Here is a 15,248-nt window from a genome sequence, read left to right as displayed (position 1 = left end):
AGAATTCCTGAATATCCTTCAGGAATAATATCCTTCAGTTAATAATTCCCCAACTATTAACATTTTACAACATCTATTTCCTCTATCTCTCTCTCTCTCTATATATATATATATTTTTCCCCGAGCTCATTTAAGAAAGAGTTGCAGATATGATACACCCTTATGTAAACCTAAATACTTCAGTGTGTATTTATTAAAAACAAGAAATTCTCTTACGTAATCATACTATTATTGTGCCCTTATAGGCTTTTCTATGCATATGTTTATGTATTGATATTTAAATTAAATATCAATATTGTTTTGTTTATATTTGTTTTCAATGGCTTGCATTCTAGAAGGGGTTAGCAGTAAAGAACGTATACTATAACCTCATGCCAGTAAATATTCTACAGCATAATTCTTCATCAGACTCTGGCTTTAGACAAACAGGTTTCTGGAAGGCCGCCCTCTTTCAGAAAATGAACTGTTCTTGTGCCCTCGCATGTCTAGTCGTATGTTACATCTGTCAGTGGAAACCACTCAATAGATGAGCAAAGAGTCAGGGTAGTAGAAAGCCTTGAATGCAAATTTAATCTTTAGTCTGTAGCCAGTAGCGATCCAGTGAAAGGTTTATAGCAGGAGAGTAAGCCAACAAGAGCTGTGTTTTCTGGAGATGAATTTGCATGTCTTCAGGAGAGAGTCAAGGAGGAAGAAATCAGAGCATGAGTCCTCAAGCCCCTGGGTAAAATGATCCGTTTCAAGGGCAGATCTCTGCCCAGGTAGGACAGAGGCTTCTCCGGCATAATGCATCCTTTCCTTTCACATGTCTTTCAGAACTGGTTAAAGTCCTATGGCTATCTGCTTCCCTATGATTCACGGGCATCTGCGTTGCACTCAGGGAAGGCCTTACAGTCAGCTGTCTCCACTATGCAGCAGTTTTACGGGATCCCAGTCACCGGTGTGTTGGATCAGACAACAATCGAGTAAGATTTGCATAGGACATTGTGCCTTTGAAATTTCTGGACTTGCGTTTAGGTTCACATTTGTCATGGCCTCATGTATGCACCATGCCCGCCCATCCTACCTTCCTTACCTTTACTCTTCAGTGTCATCCCGGAAGGCAACACCCCAAGGTGCCCTTTCCTAGGTGAGCTGGGCATGGGCTCTGCCACAAACGTGCTGTGTGACCTTGGACAAGTCACTTAACCCTTTGGGGCCTAGGCTTCCTTATCAGCACAGCGAGGGGTTTGGCTATAGATTACCTTAAATTTCCTGACTCTAGAACTGGTGGTTCTACGAGTCATCCCTCCAGCATTCCCCGAGATAGACACTTGGCGCAGAGAACACTTGAAAAAAAAGTTGACAACACTTTTTCCATTTATCAAATGTTTGCTGAATGCTTGTGCTTGATCCTATGTCCCTGCCCCACCCCCACCCCCCACCCCCAGGCTTACCATTTAGTGAAAAATAGTCATCTGGCTACATTAGTCTAGGACTCAGAGGAAACACTGAGTTTCAGGGAGACACTGAGAGGTAATAACAAACCAGCCACGAGGATGGTCGAGATGGCTCAGGGAGAGTATAAGAGGAGGAAGGGAAGAGTGCCGGGGATGGAGCCCCTCAAAACAAGCTGAGCAGGAGCAGACAGAGAGGTTTAAGGAGCCTGGGGTTGTGATGTCATGGCAGTGAAGGGGGGGATGGCGAATGAGCTCAGCTGCTGCAGGCTGGTCAAACAGGAGACTGGGATGTGTCTGCTGAGTTTGGAAACAAAGAGGTCATTGTAAGCTCTGGGATGGTGGAGACAAAATTAGATTGCAGTGGGGAGAGAAGAGGTGAGGAGTAGAGATGGCAAATGTAGGAAAACTTTCAAGAAGCTTAATAGTGAAAGGGAGGAATAGATGATCGCTAGAGAGGAATGAATTTGGTTTATTTTAAGTTTGAAGAGAATTGGGCATGCTTCAGTTTGTTTAAGAAAAGTCATGAGAAAGGAGGTTGGGGGGTTGGATCCTGAGCTCAGGTGGTGGAGAGAGCAGGGCTGGATGGGGATGTGGGGAAGGTCGTGGGAGAAAGAACGGAAAATCCACCCAATTGAGGAGCCAGGATCTATCCACCCCTTAGATGAGTCACTCCGTGAGAGAATCATCTCTCTGGGCTTCAGCTTGTTCATTTACAAAGGGGAGTGTTGAATTATGACTCTCAAATTCTAGATTCCATTGTTCTGAGTGTCTAAGCTTTTAAAATGTGGTGAGTATGGGGTTTTATGATCCTAACATTCTGTCCAAATGTTTTCTACTCCTAGGATTCTCTGATTGTGAGACTGGAATTCTGAGATAATACATTAGACTGCTCCTATGATGCTGGGAGTACAATGGACTCCTTAGCCCTGTGGCCCCATGAGTGAGCTGGTTAGAGAGGACCTGACCGCCTTTCAAAGCGGAGGTTATTTTGAGGGCTTTGTGCAGGGCTCGTGGCAGTGCATCCTGGGGCAGAAGCACTGGTGTCTCTGCTGAGGCACCACCTGGCCTTGGGTTTTACTCTGTTCCAGAAAGCCACAGGCCTGCTGGATAGAGTTCAGAGTGTGGCAGGTGGACACGAGAGGAGGAGGCAGAGGGAATGATCTGAAAGAGGAGGATGGCATTTCCCACTTGCGGTTCTGCCCCGCCCCCTCTTTGCAGGAAGGTGGGGAATGCTGATTTGGAGGCCTGGACAGGAAGAAGGCAGTCACACTTAAAACAAGAATAGGGAAGGTGTTGGGGTAAAATTTAGAGACCTTAGTTTTGGCTTCAGCTCTGTGGCCTTGGGCAGTCCACTGCCTTCTCTGGGCCTGTTTCCCCCCTGGGGAACCTTCTAGGCCTTGCTGGGCCCTGTCATTGCCGAGATGGCTCCTGGTTCCTTTTCCAGGGACTGTCAGTGAAAGGAAGCTAGATTAGCAATTCAAAGTACTATTTTTTTTAAAATATATTTTATTGATTTTTCACAGAGAGGAAGAGAGAGGGAATAGAGAGCCAGAAACATCGATGAGAGAGAAACATCGATCAGCCGCCTCCTGCACACCCGCCACTGGGGATGTGCCCACAACTAAGCCACATGCCCTTGACTGGAACCAAACCGGGAACTCTTCAGTCCGCAGGCCGACGCTCTATCCACTGAGCCAAACCGGCCAGGGCCAAAGTACTATTTTTGAGTGCCTACCTTGGAAAACGTCACACAGTAGTCATTCACTCATTCACTCATCATTCATTCATTCATTCAACAAACAGTTCCTTTAGCCCAACCTTGTGCTAAGCATGAAAATTAATAGTTCACTTATTCATTCAACTAAGTTCTAGCCCCACCTCACTGTTTTGTTATATTTTGCAAGTTACTCAATTTATGTGTCTTTTTTCCCTCACCTATAAAGCAGAGAATAAATAATTTCTGGTTACTTCACTAAGTTGTATTGAGAATCAGAAAAAAATTTTTTTTAATGTAAACACTGTGAAAATTATCAATTTTTATTCCAATGCATGGTATTGTTATTATTGTGTTTTCCATTATTGATTTCTGAGTATAGGACACTGGAGATGATGTAGACACTATATTTTATTTGGTTATAATATTCTGTCTCGTTCCTAAATTGCCAGTAGCAACTGCTTTCAACAACTGCAAATGAGGTCAGACTGTTTTCCCTTCTAGCAATCCCAAGCTATTGTTTTAGTGAGAGAGTCATTAGGCCAGCAGGGACTTGGATGGCCTGGGCCCCAATCAGCCATGAGCTTTTAAATCTCCTACCCTGGCCCCTCTTTTATATCCCAATAATGTCCGAGGTTACTGTTCCCTGATATAGCTTTGCCTGGTAATAAACAGTTATCAGGATTGACTTTAGTTCCAGGCACTGGGTTAACTTCTGGGGAAACAGTGATGAATATGATACAGTTCCTGTCCTCAAAGATTTTCCCATTTACTAGAGACAACAGACTAATATATTTAAAAACTCTATGTCCTACAGTTGTTTAGCCACTTTTTGAACAACAGGGCACTTGCTGTCTTCCAAGCTATGCCATTCTACTGTTGAACAGTTCTCACTCACTCAGCAAATCACTATTGACCACCTCTGTGTCAGGCATTGTGCCAGCACTGGGAATACAGGCAAGGTTCCTGTCCTCATGTGGCTTAGAATCTGGTGGGAGAGAAAAAAATAAATAAAAATGCAAATGTATAATTTCCATGAATGGTAAATGCTATGAAGAAAGTTAAGCAGGATAAACCTTAGAGAAGGTGGGCAGGGAAGTCGTCTCTGAAGGGGTGACATTTGAGCAGACACCTAAATGAAGGAGACAAACTATGTGAAGAAGTGTGTTGCAAGCAGAGGGAACAGCAACTGCCAAGACCCTGCAGTGGGCATAATCTTAGCATGTTCAAGGCACAGCAAGAAGGTCACTGTGGCTGGAGCAGAATATATGAGGGGAAAGGGGGGAAAGGTGTCATCAGACAAGTAGGCAGGGACTAGATCACAGGGGGCCCTGTGAGCCAAGGTAGGGAGTTTTGAATTAATTCTGTTGCAAGCAGAGGGAACAGCAACTGCCAAGACCCTGCAGTGGGCATAATCTTAGCATGTTCAAGGCACAGCAAGAAGGTCACTGTGGCTGGAGCAGAATATAGGAGGGGAAAGGGGGGAAAGGTGTCATCAGACAAGTAGGCAGGGACTAGATCACAGGGGGCCCTGGGAGCCAAGGTAGGGAGTTTTGAATTAATTCTAGGTGTTTGGGGGGGGGGGTGTCATTGGAGGGTTTTAAACCAGGAAGTGATACGATTCAATAACATTTACAGAGCATTTTCACATATATGTCCTCCTTTGAGGCTCTCTACAACCTAAGAACAGCAAGAACTTGAATTTTCATGGTGCAGATGAGGAAACAGGCTCATGCTGATTCAGTCGCTTGCTTGGGCTCCTATGATTAGTGGTAGAGCTGGAACTATCAAGCCCATTTTCCTGACTCCCAGTCTCATATGCAGCAATGTTTCCCATATTCAGTTGTGAGCGAATGAATGAGTCAATTGTGTTCCTATTGGGGAACCCATCAAAGCCAGGGTTCCAGTGACCCACACTGCAATTCAAACTGGGACTGGAGACTGTGCTGTATCTTCCTAGAGTGCTCAGTGACCACAGTTTATGTGTCTTCTCTCTGCCCAGATGGATGAAGAAACCCCGATGTGGTGTTCCTGATCACCCTCACTTGAGCCGTAGGCGGAGAAACAAGCGTTATGCCCTCACTGGACAGAAGTGGAGGCAAAAACACATCACCTACAGGTGCTTTGGCTTCCTCTCTTCCTCCCTGGTTTTGGCTCCACCTTCATTCTCTTTTTCCTGGCCTGAGTTTCAGAGGTTGACACCTTAGGTGGGTCTGTGATCAGGGTGTGGGCCAGGTGCTGAGAGCCTATGACAGCAGTTCTCAACCTGTGGGTCGCGGCCTCTTTGGTGGTCGAACAACTCTTTCACAGGGGTCGCCTAAGACCATCCTGCCTATCAGATATTTACATTACGATTCATAACAGTAGCAACATTACAGTTAGAGGTAGCAACGAAAATAATTTTATGGTTGGGTCACAACAGGAGGAACTATATTTAAAGGGCCAGAAGGTTGAGAACCACTGGCCTATGACTTTGTCATCCTTGTGGCTTCCAGAGGATGCCGTATCCAACTTCAGATTTATTTGATTCTTTAGGGGTTCTTCTTTGTGTTCTGTTCACATTCCAATCAAGTTTAGCTACAGAAAGTGGGGCATGGATTGTTTAGTAACTTTCAGCAATGATAAAGAACCATAGCTGAACTCATTCTCCTATCACCACTTGACAAACGACACTATCTCCGATCTACATCCCTTTCCCACTTAGTCTGATAGACTTCACGCGAGATTCCCAGCACAGGTTTCCAGTTGTTTCTTAAGGACTATAGAGAACTGGGATCTGAATCACAACAGTGTCATGTGCTGACTGTCTAGGGCCGTGGTCGGCAACCCGTGGCTCGCAAGCCACATGCGGCTCTTTGGCCCCTTGAGTGTGGGTCTTCCACAAAATACCACCACACTCAAGGGGCCAAAGAGCTGCATGTGGCTCGTGAGCTGCAGTTTGCCGACCACTGGTCTAGGGAAACCAAGGACAGAGCAGGATCAGTCTCTAAGTCACACCAGCGATCAGGGATGATGGAGCCCATCACAGCGTTCTCACATGTCTGAATTCAGACTGGGGCTGGGACAAGAGCCAGGCATAGGGCAGGCTCAGGTGGGCTCTGGTTGGCACCTCACAAGACTCTGAGTCCATCTTGGGTAGATCTCCTAGGTTCTGAGGTAGGATTTAAGATAGAGATCTTAGAGTGGAACTAAGGGCTCTCCTGCTGACAAGCTGTAGAGATCAGAACAGGATTCTTTCAGAAATCTGACAAGAAAAAGAAACTGAAGAAGAATCTGGGTTCTTCTGGATAGATTGGATAGACTGGATAGAAACTGGATAGACTCAGGGTCTCCTGAAGAGGTAGAGTGGATCAAGAAAAAAAACTGAATTCTAACACAACCCTGACCTTAACTTCTAGAACCCAACTTCTCTGAGCCTTAGTTTTCTTGCCTATAGAATGGGTGAATAATCCTTCTTCCAGGTGTTCATGGGGCAGAACATCCAAAAACAGTGATACTCCATTATGAGTAACCATGCAATATGGATATAGTAACCTTAAATAGCTAAATCTATAGCTGATTAAATCATATACTGCCCTATACCAGCTTTTAAATAGACTAGCAGTAGTTGGTGCCAAATGTGTGGAGTGTTTGTAAGAGACATTTCATTTAAACTCTCCACTGTTTAACTACTTTTATAACTTTTATAAATGCACATATTGTATATATTGGGAGAATGTGAATTATTGAGCCTGGGTTGTAGGCTCAATCCCTAGTGGGGGGCGTGCAGGAGGCAGCCAATAAATGATTCTCATCATTGATGTTTCTATTTCTCCCTCTCCTATACATATATGATTCTTATTTTTTAAATATACTTTTATTGATTTTAGAGAGGAAGGGAGAGGGAGAGAGATAGAAACATCAATGATGAGAGAGAATTATCGATTGGCTGCCTCTTGCATTTCCCCCACTGGGGATAGAGCCAGAAACCCAGGCATGTGCCCTGACCGGGAATCAAACTGTCACCTCTTGGTTCATAGGTCAACACTCAACCACTGGGCCACACCAGCCAGGCAGAGGAACATGAATTTTAGAAACTACTATCCACCAACTTTTTTTTTTTTCTAAAAATTGAAGGGAAATCCTATATTCAACACAGACTTTGTCAGAGACTAAATACAAAGCACGGATTAAAGCAAAGATACTCTGATTTAGGCAGGGTTTGGGACCCAGAGCCTTGCCTACTCAGCCTATCCCTCAAGCCCTAGGGCACCTAAGCAGAACTCTAGGTGTCAAAATTTGAAGATTATAGGGCCATATGGTCTCTGATGTTCCTTTTAGCTCTGCTAGTCTTTGACTCTCTGTCTGTTCCTCCCTATTCTAATTCCTTCCCCTCTCTCACCAGCATTCACAACTATACCCCAAAGGTGGGTGAGCTAGACACACGGAAAGCTATTCGCCAGGCTTTTGATGTGTGGCAGAAGGTGACCCCACTGACCTTTGAAGAGGTGCCATACCATGAGATCAAAAGTGACCGGAAGGAGGCAGACATCATGATCTTCTTTGCTTCTGGCTTCCATGGAGACAGTTCCCCATTTGATGGGGAAGGTGGATTCCTGGCTCATGCCTACTTCCCTGGCCCCGGAATTGGAGGAGACACTCACTTTGACTCAGATGAGCCATGGACATTAGGAAACGCCAACCATGATGGTAAGGCAATGAGGGAATAGGGGATCAATCCTGGGTTTCTCAGAAGCCCCAAGTAAGAACCTGGAGGATACCATAGATGAGATGAGTTCCTAGTTTCTAGAGCTTCTTGTCCAAGAACTAAGAACCTAAAAGGGTAGGAACTATGTCCCCTCATAATATTCAACATGTGCTCCACCAGGGTCCGGGCCATGGAGATGGGTGAGATCGCTTGGTAAATGGTCTAACTGGGCTGAGTCAGAAGGGAGGAGTTGGAGCATGAATAAGAAGATAAAGTAATGAATCAGAGGCTGGGGAAAAGGATTAAAAAATAACTAAAGCTGAATGTGGGGTCTGAAAGTGGTAGGCTCTGGCCTGATGACAGCTTCAAAGGCCATCTTATGGGATGACGTGACTGGCTCACTCCCTATGTCCACCTCACAGGTAACTAACATTCTTGGATAACTTTGCTCTTTATCACTATGATTTAATGAATATTACATGGATCCAGAGTTAGTACTGTGCAGTAACAGTAACAATACTCTTCAGGTTGCAAAAGAGTCCCACATCTGTATTTACTCATAAGGCACGTTTAGTAAGCAGGCGAGTTTTTATCATTTTAAATGAAGAGTTTGGGATTGAAGTGGCATAGCTGGCAGATAAGTGGCAGTGCCAGGGCTCAAGCCATAGTTCAACCACCTGGCTATGCCTCTAGGGGCAACTAATTCACCTCTAGTCTCCTCACCTGTAAAACGAGGGACTGGATTAGATGATCTCTGAGGTCCCTTCCAACTTTAATGAAACATGATACACAACCCAGGGGATCCAAACATTTTTTTTTAAAAAAAAAAGACATGGTCTCTGCCCTCTGGAAGCCCAGGGTCAAGTCGGGGAGACAGATATTGTTCCTAAATCCCTGGCACAGGCAGCCTAGAAATGCCAAGAAAATGCAGAGGGAGGCTAGGGGAGAAAGGGACAGAGGATCCTATTCTATTCTATTTTAGATTGTAATAGACAACTCGTATGTCAATATTCTAAGGCCCTGTCAAGTGATTTTTACATAGTCTATATATATATATATATTACTACCCCCATTTTACAGATAGGTAAACTATATAGAGAAATATTAGGTCACCTACCCAAGGTCCCATAGTTGGTGAATGATGAAATAAGGCTTTGAACCTGAGCATTATGACTCCATAGCACACCAAAATCACCTAGAAACTTTTTTTAAAGAATGCAGACTCCAGGCTCCAGGCCCCTAACCTTTTGCTATTCTGATTCTCTGATTCTGGGCCTGGGCCTGGGAATTTGCATGTAGTCTGATAAAATCCCTTCTGATGCAGGGGTTCCATCACCTCAAGAAACACTGTCTTCAACCCCAGAGTGTTTTTAACTTGTCTGATCGTAAGACTCAACCATGGCTTTTGTTAAAAACATGGATTCCAGGCCCTCCCACTGGAGATTCTCATGTGTAAGCCTAGGCAAGTTTGGGAAACACTGGGCATTCCTTTTCCTTGGTGAAGCTCAGGCTGAAAGCAGACTTTATTTTTTTTTTTAATATATTTTATTGATTTTTTACAGAGAGGAAGGGAGAGAGACAGAGAGTTAGAAACATCGATGAGAGAGAAACATCGATCAGCTGCCTCCTGCACATCTCCCACTGGGGATGTGCCCGCAACCCAGGTACATGCCCTTGACCGGAATCGAACCTGGGACCTTTCAGTCCGCAGGCTGACGCTCCATCCACTGAGCCAAACCGGTTTCGGCTGAAAGCAGACTTTAAAGCCCATTTCCTCAGAGGCTATGCCTAGTGTTTGTAAATGGGGATGACCTCTCTGAGAAAAATTTGTACTTATCTTTGCATGGACCAGGGATCATCAACTCTTGGCTCATCCTTCAAAGGGCAGTTTAGGAGGTGGTTCGGCCAAAACTTAGCCCAGGCAAAATTATAAATCCAGTTTCTCTTTGCCCCCTGCCCTCTTCGAACTTGAGTCCTCTTTCCTACCTAGCTCCATTTCCTCTGCCCCAGTGTCCCTTCCCTTCTGTCCTGGATGTGGTTTCCTGGCTTTCAGGACTCCTGTCCTTTATCTCATTCTTATTCTTGGATCCGTGTCAAGGAATGGCGGTCTGTGCTAACTGATAAGGTGTGAGGAGAAGAAAACTAACATTTTTTAGCTCCAGTGATATGCCAGCTTGTGAGATTTTAAGTTATAGCCCTGATAGAGATAAAGGAAACCCTCAAAGATTGTTGTCCAGGAAGCACTGGGAAGACACTCCTCCTCCTCTGCCCTCCCCTTCCCAGCTCTGGGGTTTGCATTTCCCACATCCACTCCCTGCTGTTGGAGACCTTGGGCCCAGTCTCAAAAGCCTACGCATTGCTGGTGGTGTGGGTGGGAAGGAGTTGGGACCATCCCAGCACCTTCCTGTCTGTCCCACCCCATCCTGATGAAGGACTGCTGGTTCTGACAGAAATTTCAAGATAGCCAGTGTCTTCTTTGGACAAGAGTCAGGACTTTTCTATGCTCTGGAAAACCAAGCATGAACTATCCAGATGCCTCTCATAACCACAGTAATAGCTGGATGGCTAGCTGGAGAGGCACCAACTGCCCTGGGGCGGCTTTGGAAAGGGAAGGATAGGAGCCAAGATTTATTGAGCACCTGTATATTATCTTGTTTAGTTTCCACATAAACTCAGGGAGAGAGGGAGCAGTGTTCTCCTTGGAACTTTTGTTTCATGGCTTTCTTCTCTATTCCATATTTCCAATATGGAAAATTTCAAATTCACAAAAGTAGAGAGAATGACAATATGAACCCCCAGGCACCCATTACCCTGCAACAACAATTATCAACATTATGTCATTCCTATGTTATCTACCCTCTCCCGGCACACGCTTTTATTTTTTGGCTGAGATTTGTTTGTTTTTTCAATTTCAGAGAGGGAGGGAAAGAAAAACATCAATGATGAGAGAAAATCATTGATTGGCTGCCTCCTGCACCCCCCACCCCCCCCCCAGAGGCCCAGTCCACCACTCGGGCATGTGCCCTGACCAGGAATGGAACCCTGACCTCCTGATTCATAGATAGATGCTCAACCATGCTTGCCAGGCTGGGCTAAGGTATTTTAAAGACAATCCCAGGCATAATCATTTCACCTGTAAATATTTTGGTATATATCAATACCTCTGGTTACTTTTTACACAACCACAAAATCAATATCAAACCCTACAAAATTAACAACAATTTCTTAAAATCAAATACCCGGTTTGTGTTCATTTTCTCAAGTTACTTCAAAAATGTCTTTGATAATTGTTTGCTTGCATCAGGATCCAAACACCATGCATACATCATACAAGACTGATATGTCTCCTAAGGCCCTTTTAACTTAAAAGTCACCTTGCTTCCTTTTCCTGTGCCCCAACAACCATATATATTAAAGAAACTGGGTCACTTCTCCTGAGTATAGTCATTTGGCTTGATGAGATTCAGGTTCACTTTTATTTATTTATTTATTTAATATATTTTATTGATTTTTTACAGAGAGGGAGGGAGAGAGATAGAGAGTTAGAAACAGCGATGAGAGAGAAACATCGATCAGCTGCCTCCTGCACACTCCCCACTGGGGATGTGCCCGCAACCCAGGCACATGCCCTTGACCGGAATCAAACCCAGGACCTTTTAGTTCGCAGGCCAATGCTCTATCCACTGAGCCAAACCGGTTTCGGCTCAGGTTCACTTTTAACTTGTCTTTCTCCCCCATATTTCCTGAATATTGTTAATTAGATCAACAGGCCAGATTCAGGTTCACTTTTTTGGCAAGAATACTTCCTAGGTCAGTGGTTCTCAACCTTCTGGCCCTTTAAATACAGTTCCTCATGTTGTGACCCAACCATAAAATTATTTTTGTTGCTACTTCATAACTGTAATGTTGCTACTGTTATGAGTCATAATGTAAATATCTGATATGCAGGATGGTCTTAGGCAACCCCTGTGAAAGGGTCGTTCGACCGCCAAAGGGGTCACGACCCACAGTTTGAGTACCACTGTCCTAGGTGGTGCTGGTCCTCCCTAATCCATCACATTGGGAAGCACATGTGATGCAGGTTGTCCCACTTCTAGTGATGTTAAGGTTGACTGGTTGGCTCAGGTGTGTCAGCCTGACCCAACCTTTAAAAAGTTTACCTGGGGAACTTTAAAAAGGAGGGAGGAAAAAGTTGCCTAAACTCTAACCCCAAACTCCTGAATCATAATCTCCTCCACCTGTGTGTTTAAAAGGCTCTCTGTTGCAGCGGTCGCCAGCCTTTCGGACCTCACAGACCACCTGTGGTCTGAGGACCACCAGTTGGCAACCCCAGCTCTGGAGAACCACTGGATGGTAGAGGTGATTCTGATTCTCCAGCTCGTTGGAGCCTGGGTGAAAGGTAATCCAGCCCACCACGCCTTTAAGCTGGTCTTGAGGACTGCTTCCAGGGACTTACTGTCCTCAACTCTTTCCAATGAGTCAAGTAGTGAAGTCAGCAGAATTCACTAAGCTCTGCTGGGGAGGGAGCCCAGCCCAAGGGAAGGTGACAAGACGGGAAGAGTCATCAAGACCAGCAATTCACAAGGTAGATCCCTTTTGCAATTATTTCAGTGACTCTTCCCCAGGTTGGGAGCTAGACTCAGCAGGGATCATAATGTCCATTTTGTAGATGAGGAAAGTAAAGTCTCATGTGGTTAAGAAATTCACACAGTCAGTAAGTGGCAGAGCCAGGAGTGAGCCCAGGACTCTGAATTTTTAAAAGTGACCCCAGGTGGTTCTGCTGCAGGTGGTCCAAAGACCACACCTGAAAAAATATTGAACTTTTGGCACTGTCCTGTCCTGACTGCTGTCACCGAGCCCTCTCAAACACAAAGCTTGCTCTCAAGGAGCTTACAGTCCGAGGATGAATGAGAGTGTGTGCTAGATGCTATCATGTAGAATGGAAAGTGGTCAGTGCCATAGAGATAGTTCAGATAAACGGCTGGTAGAGTGCAGAAGAGGCAGCATTCACTGTCAGTGGGAGAAATCACGGAGGGCTTCCTGGAAGATATGGCATTGAGCTGAACTTTGAAGAAATAAGGCTATTCCAGGTGGAGGGGACGGCACTGGCAAAAGAAGAGAGGAAAAGGGAAATTCTGTAAACTTTTGGGTGTTGGAGGAGTAAATCAGATGGGGCCCGCCAAATTTGGAGGTCCTAAGAGAAGGAAATGAGGCACAGACAAGGTATATACTTGCTAAGAGGCCCAAGGCTTTGAGCTCCCAGCCCACAGGAATACTCCCTATTGGGGAGGCTGGTCCTCACACACAGCTCAATGTGACCCAGCTAATTAACAGTGATAGTTCTGTGACAGGAGCCTACATGAATGCTTTACATATTTTGCCTCATTAATCTTCACCTCAGTTCTTATGATGGTACCATTATTCCCTTCATTTTACAGAGAAAGAGATTTAACCTGTCACCCTGCTAAGACATGGCAGTGCTGGGTTCATGGCAGTGTGACTCCCAGGAACTGCCATTCTGACCAGTGGAGTCTTCTCCATACCTCTGCTTTTCCACCTCCTGCTCCTGATCCCTCTCCTTCCATCTCCTCAGGGCAGGTTCCTTGGGTTTCTGTGCAATAAGATGCCAGTTCCCCAGTTCTCTGCCTTTTGGTCCCTGGATCAAACCCACAGGCCCTTTCCTTCAAGGACTTACTCCTGTTGTCTACAGAGACCCAGGCACAGAGGCTCACAGAGTAACAGACACAGGCTAGGGACAAATATTTAGTCGGGCCAGGAGCTTGGGGCCCTGCTCCCTGGTTTCCAGCAGAGATCCTTGTGGATACCCCCGAGGAAGAGCCTGGTCAGGAGACAGAGGCCTACACAGCTTGTCCCAGGTGGAAGAGCAGGCTAGGAGCAGAGCCAAGACTGGACCCCAGGAAGCAGAGCTGCCTTCCGCTGGCTCTAGCAGCCGCCTTTGTTTGGGATGGAGCTCAGAGATGAGCTCACCCTTTCCTGCTGCCAGAGGGACCAGGACCTGAGGAAGGAACTGGGGGCAGCCTGGCCTCCTCATGCCAGGTTGCCCTTCCCCAGCAGAAGGCAGCCCCAGGCTCCTGGCCAACCTTGTGCTGATCTTGCCCATGCCCCCTTTGCTGAAAAAACTGGTGGTGTCAGCAGAGCAGCAGGCATACACGTGTCTGGGCCCACCCCATGGGGTTCTTCTCATTTCCCAAGACTTTAGCCAGAAAGGCCAGAGACAGTCCTCAACCCCATCTGACCCTCACAGGGCCCTTGGCTGCACTGGGGTAGGGTATCTTTGCCAGTGACACTGGGGCCAGAGTGGACACTATGACTCCTGACAACCTTCTGGGCTCCTGGCAGCCTCCCCCTGTACTTGAAGGTGGCAGAATGGACTGGAACATGCCTCAAAGCTGGGCAGTAAGAGGCAGGGCTCAAGGGCATTCCAATGCCAGAGATCAAGGGAAGCAGGGATCTGTAACGGGACAGACAGGAGTCAGGACTGTTGAAACAACAGCCTGCCCAACTCCCAGCCCCTTGCATTTCTCTCACAAAGTTGGGGTTATTTAATCCCACCAAAATCAGGCTTTTCCCTGTCCCAGGCCTGATCAGGGGAGTTGGTTTTAAGAGGACCTGGTTGCTAGAACCCCAATGGCCTTGTGCTTCCCTTCTGGTCAACAGGCTTATTCTAGGCACCAACCTTCCCTACCTTATGTATGGTAACAAGAGCAACTATGCCCTCACACAACCCTATAAGGTAGGATGATTTCCCCAGGCTCAGGGGGTAGGCCTTCTGGCCAAGTTCCCACAGCTGGTGGGGGTAGAGCTGGGCATTAACGTGATCTGCTCCACTCAGGCATGTGCTCAAGACCACGGGCTATGTGGCTGCCTCAGCTTCATACTTGAGATTCCATGCCCCACTTTCAGCACCTGGACCTTATTGTTTTTTACTCAGATTTGAATTCCTGTTTTTGATCTCGATGATAACTCAGTTTAGATCTGAGGTCTTGCTGGACTGAGAGCTGCCACAGGCCCAGAGCCTAGCCTGCCCTTGGGTCTCCTGAAGCTGACCTCCAACCTATCGCCCAGGACTCCCCTCTGCCTGTCCCACTACCTCCTCCTTGACTCAGGCCCCTTTCATCTCCCACCTGGGCCCTTGTACAGCTTCCTAACTGACCCCCTGACCCCCCTGCCTCTGGTCTCACCGCCCTCTAAACCCTCCTCCAACCACAGCCAGAGTGATGTCATTGTGTCACCACCCCCACTCCAGCTTAAACCCCCCACTGGCCAAGAAGCCAATCCAAATTCCTTTGCATGGCATCATAGCCTGCTGCCAGCCTGGCTGACCTCATCTCTCTCTGGCCCTCCCCTCGTGCTTTGTTCCAGAGCCAAGTGGAATGAAACTGCTTGTCCC

The 15,248-nt window shown here is 46.3% G+C and overlaps 1 protein-coding gene across 1 annotated transcript in view; it reads left to right on the top strand.

The window, feature by feature from the left end:
• Positions 1–283: 283 nt before the first annotated feature.
• MMP24 (matrix metallopeptidase 24) overlaps positions 284–15,248 on the top strand; it is a 25,861-nt gene continuing 10,896 nt past the window's right edge. The window contains exons 1-3 of the mRNA XM_006764565.2: positions 284–962; positions 5,153–5,269; positions 7,535–7,839. Coding sequence (XP_006764628.1) covers positions 784–962; positions 5,153–5,269; positions 7,535–7,839 — 601 coding nt within the window. The 5' untranslated portion in view covers positions 284–783. The remainder of the gene's footprint in view (positions 963–5,152; positions 5,270–7,534; positions 7,840–15,248) is intronic.

The sequence above is a fragment of the Myotis davidii genome, unplaced genomic scaffold (assembly GCF_000327345.1).
Source record: "Myotis davidii unplaced genomic scaffold, ASM32734v1 scaffold38, whole genome shotgun sequence".
In the NCBI taxonomy this organism is placed as follows: domain Eukaryota; kingdom Metazoa; phylum Chordata; class Mammalia; order Chiroptera; family Vespertilionidae; genus Myotis; species Myotis davidii.
The sequence above is the reverse complement of the archived record's forward strand: the minus strand, read 5'-3'. Positions and strand labels throughout refer to the sequence as shown.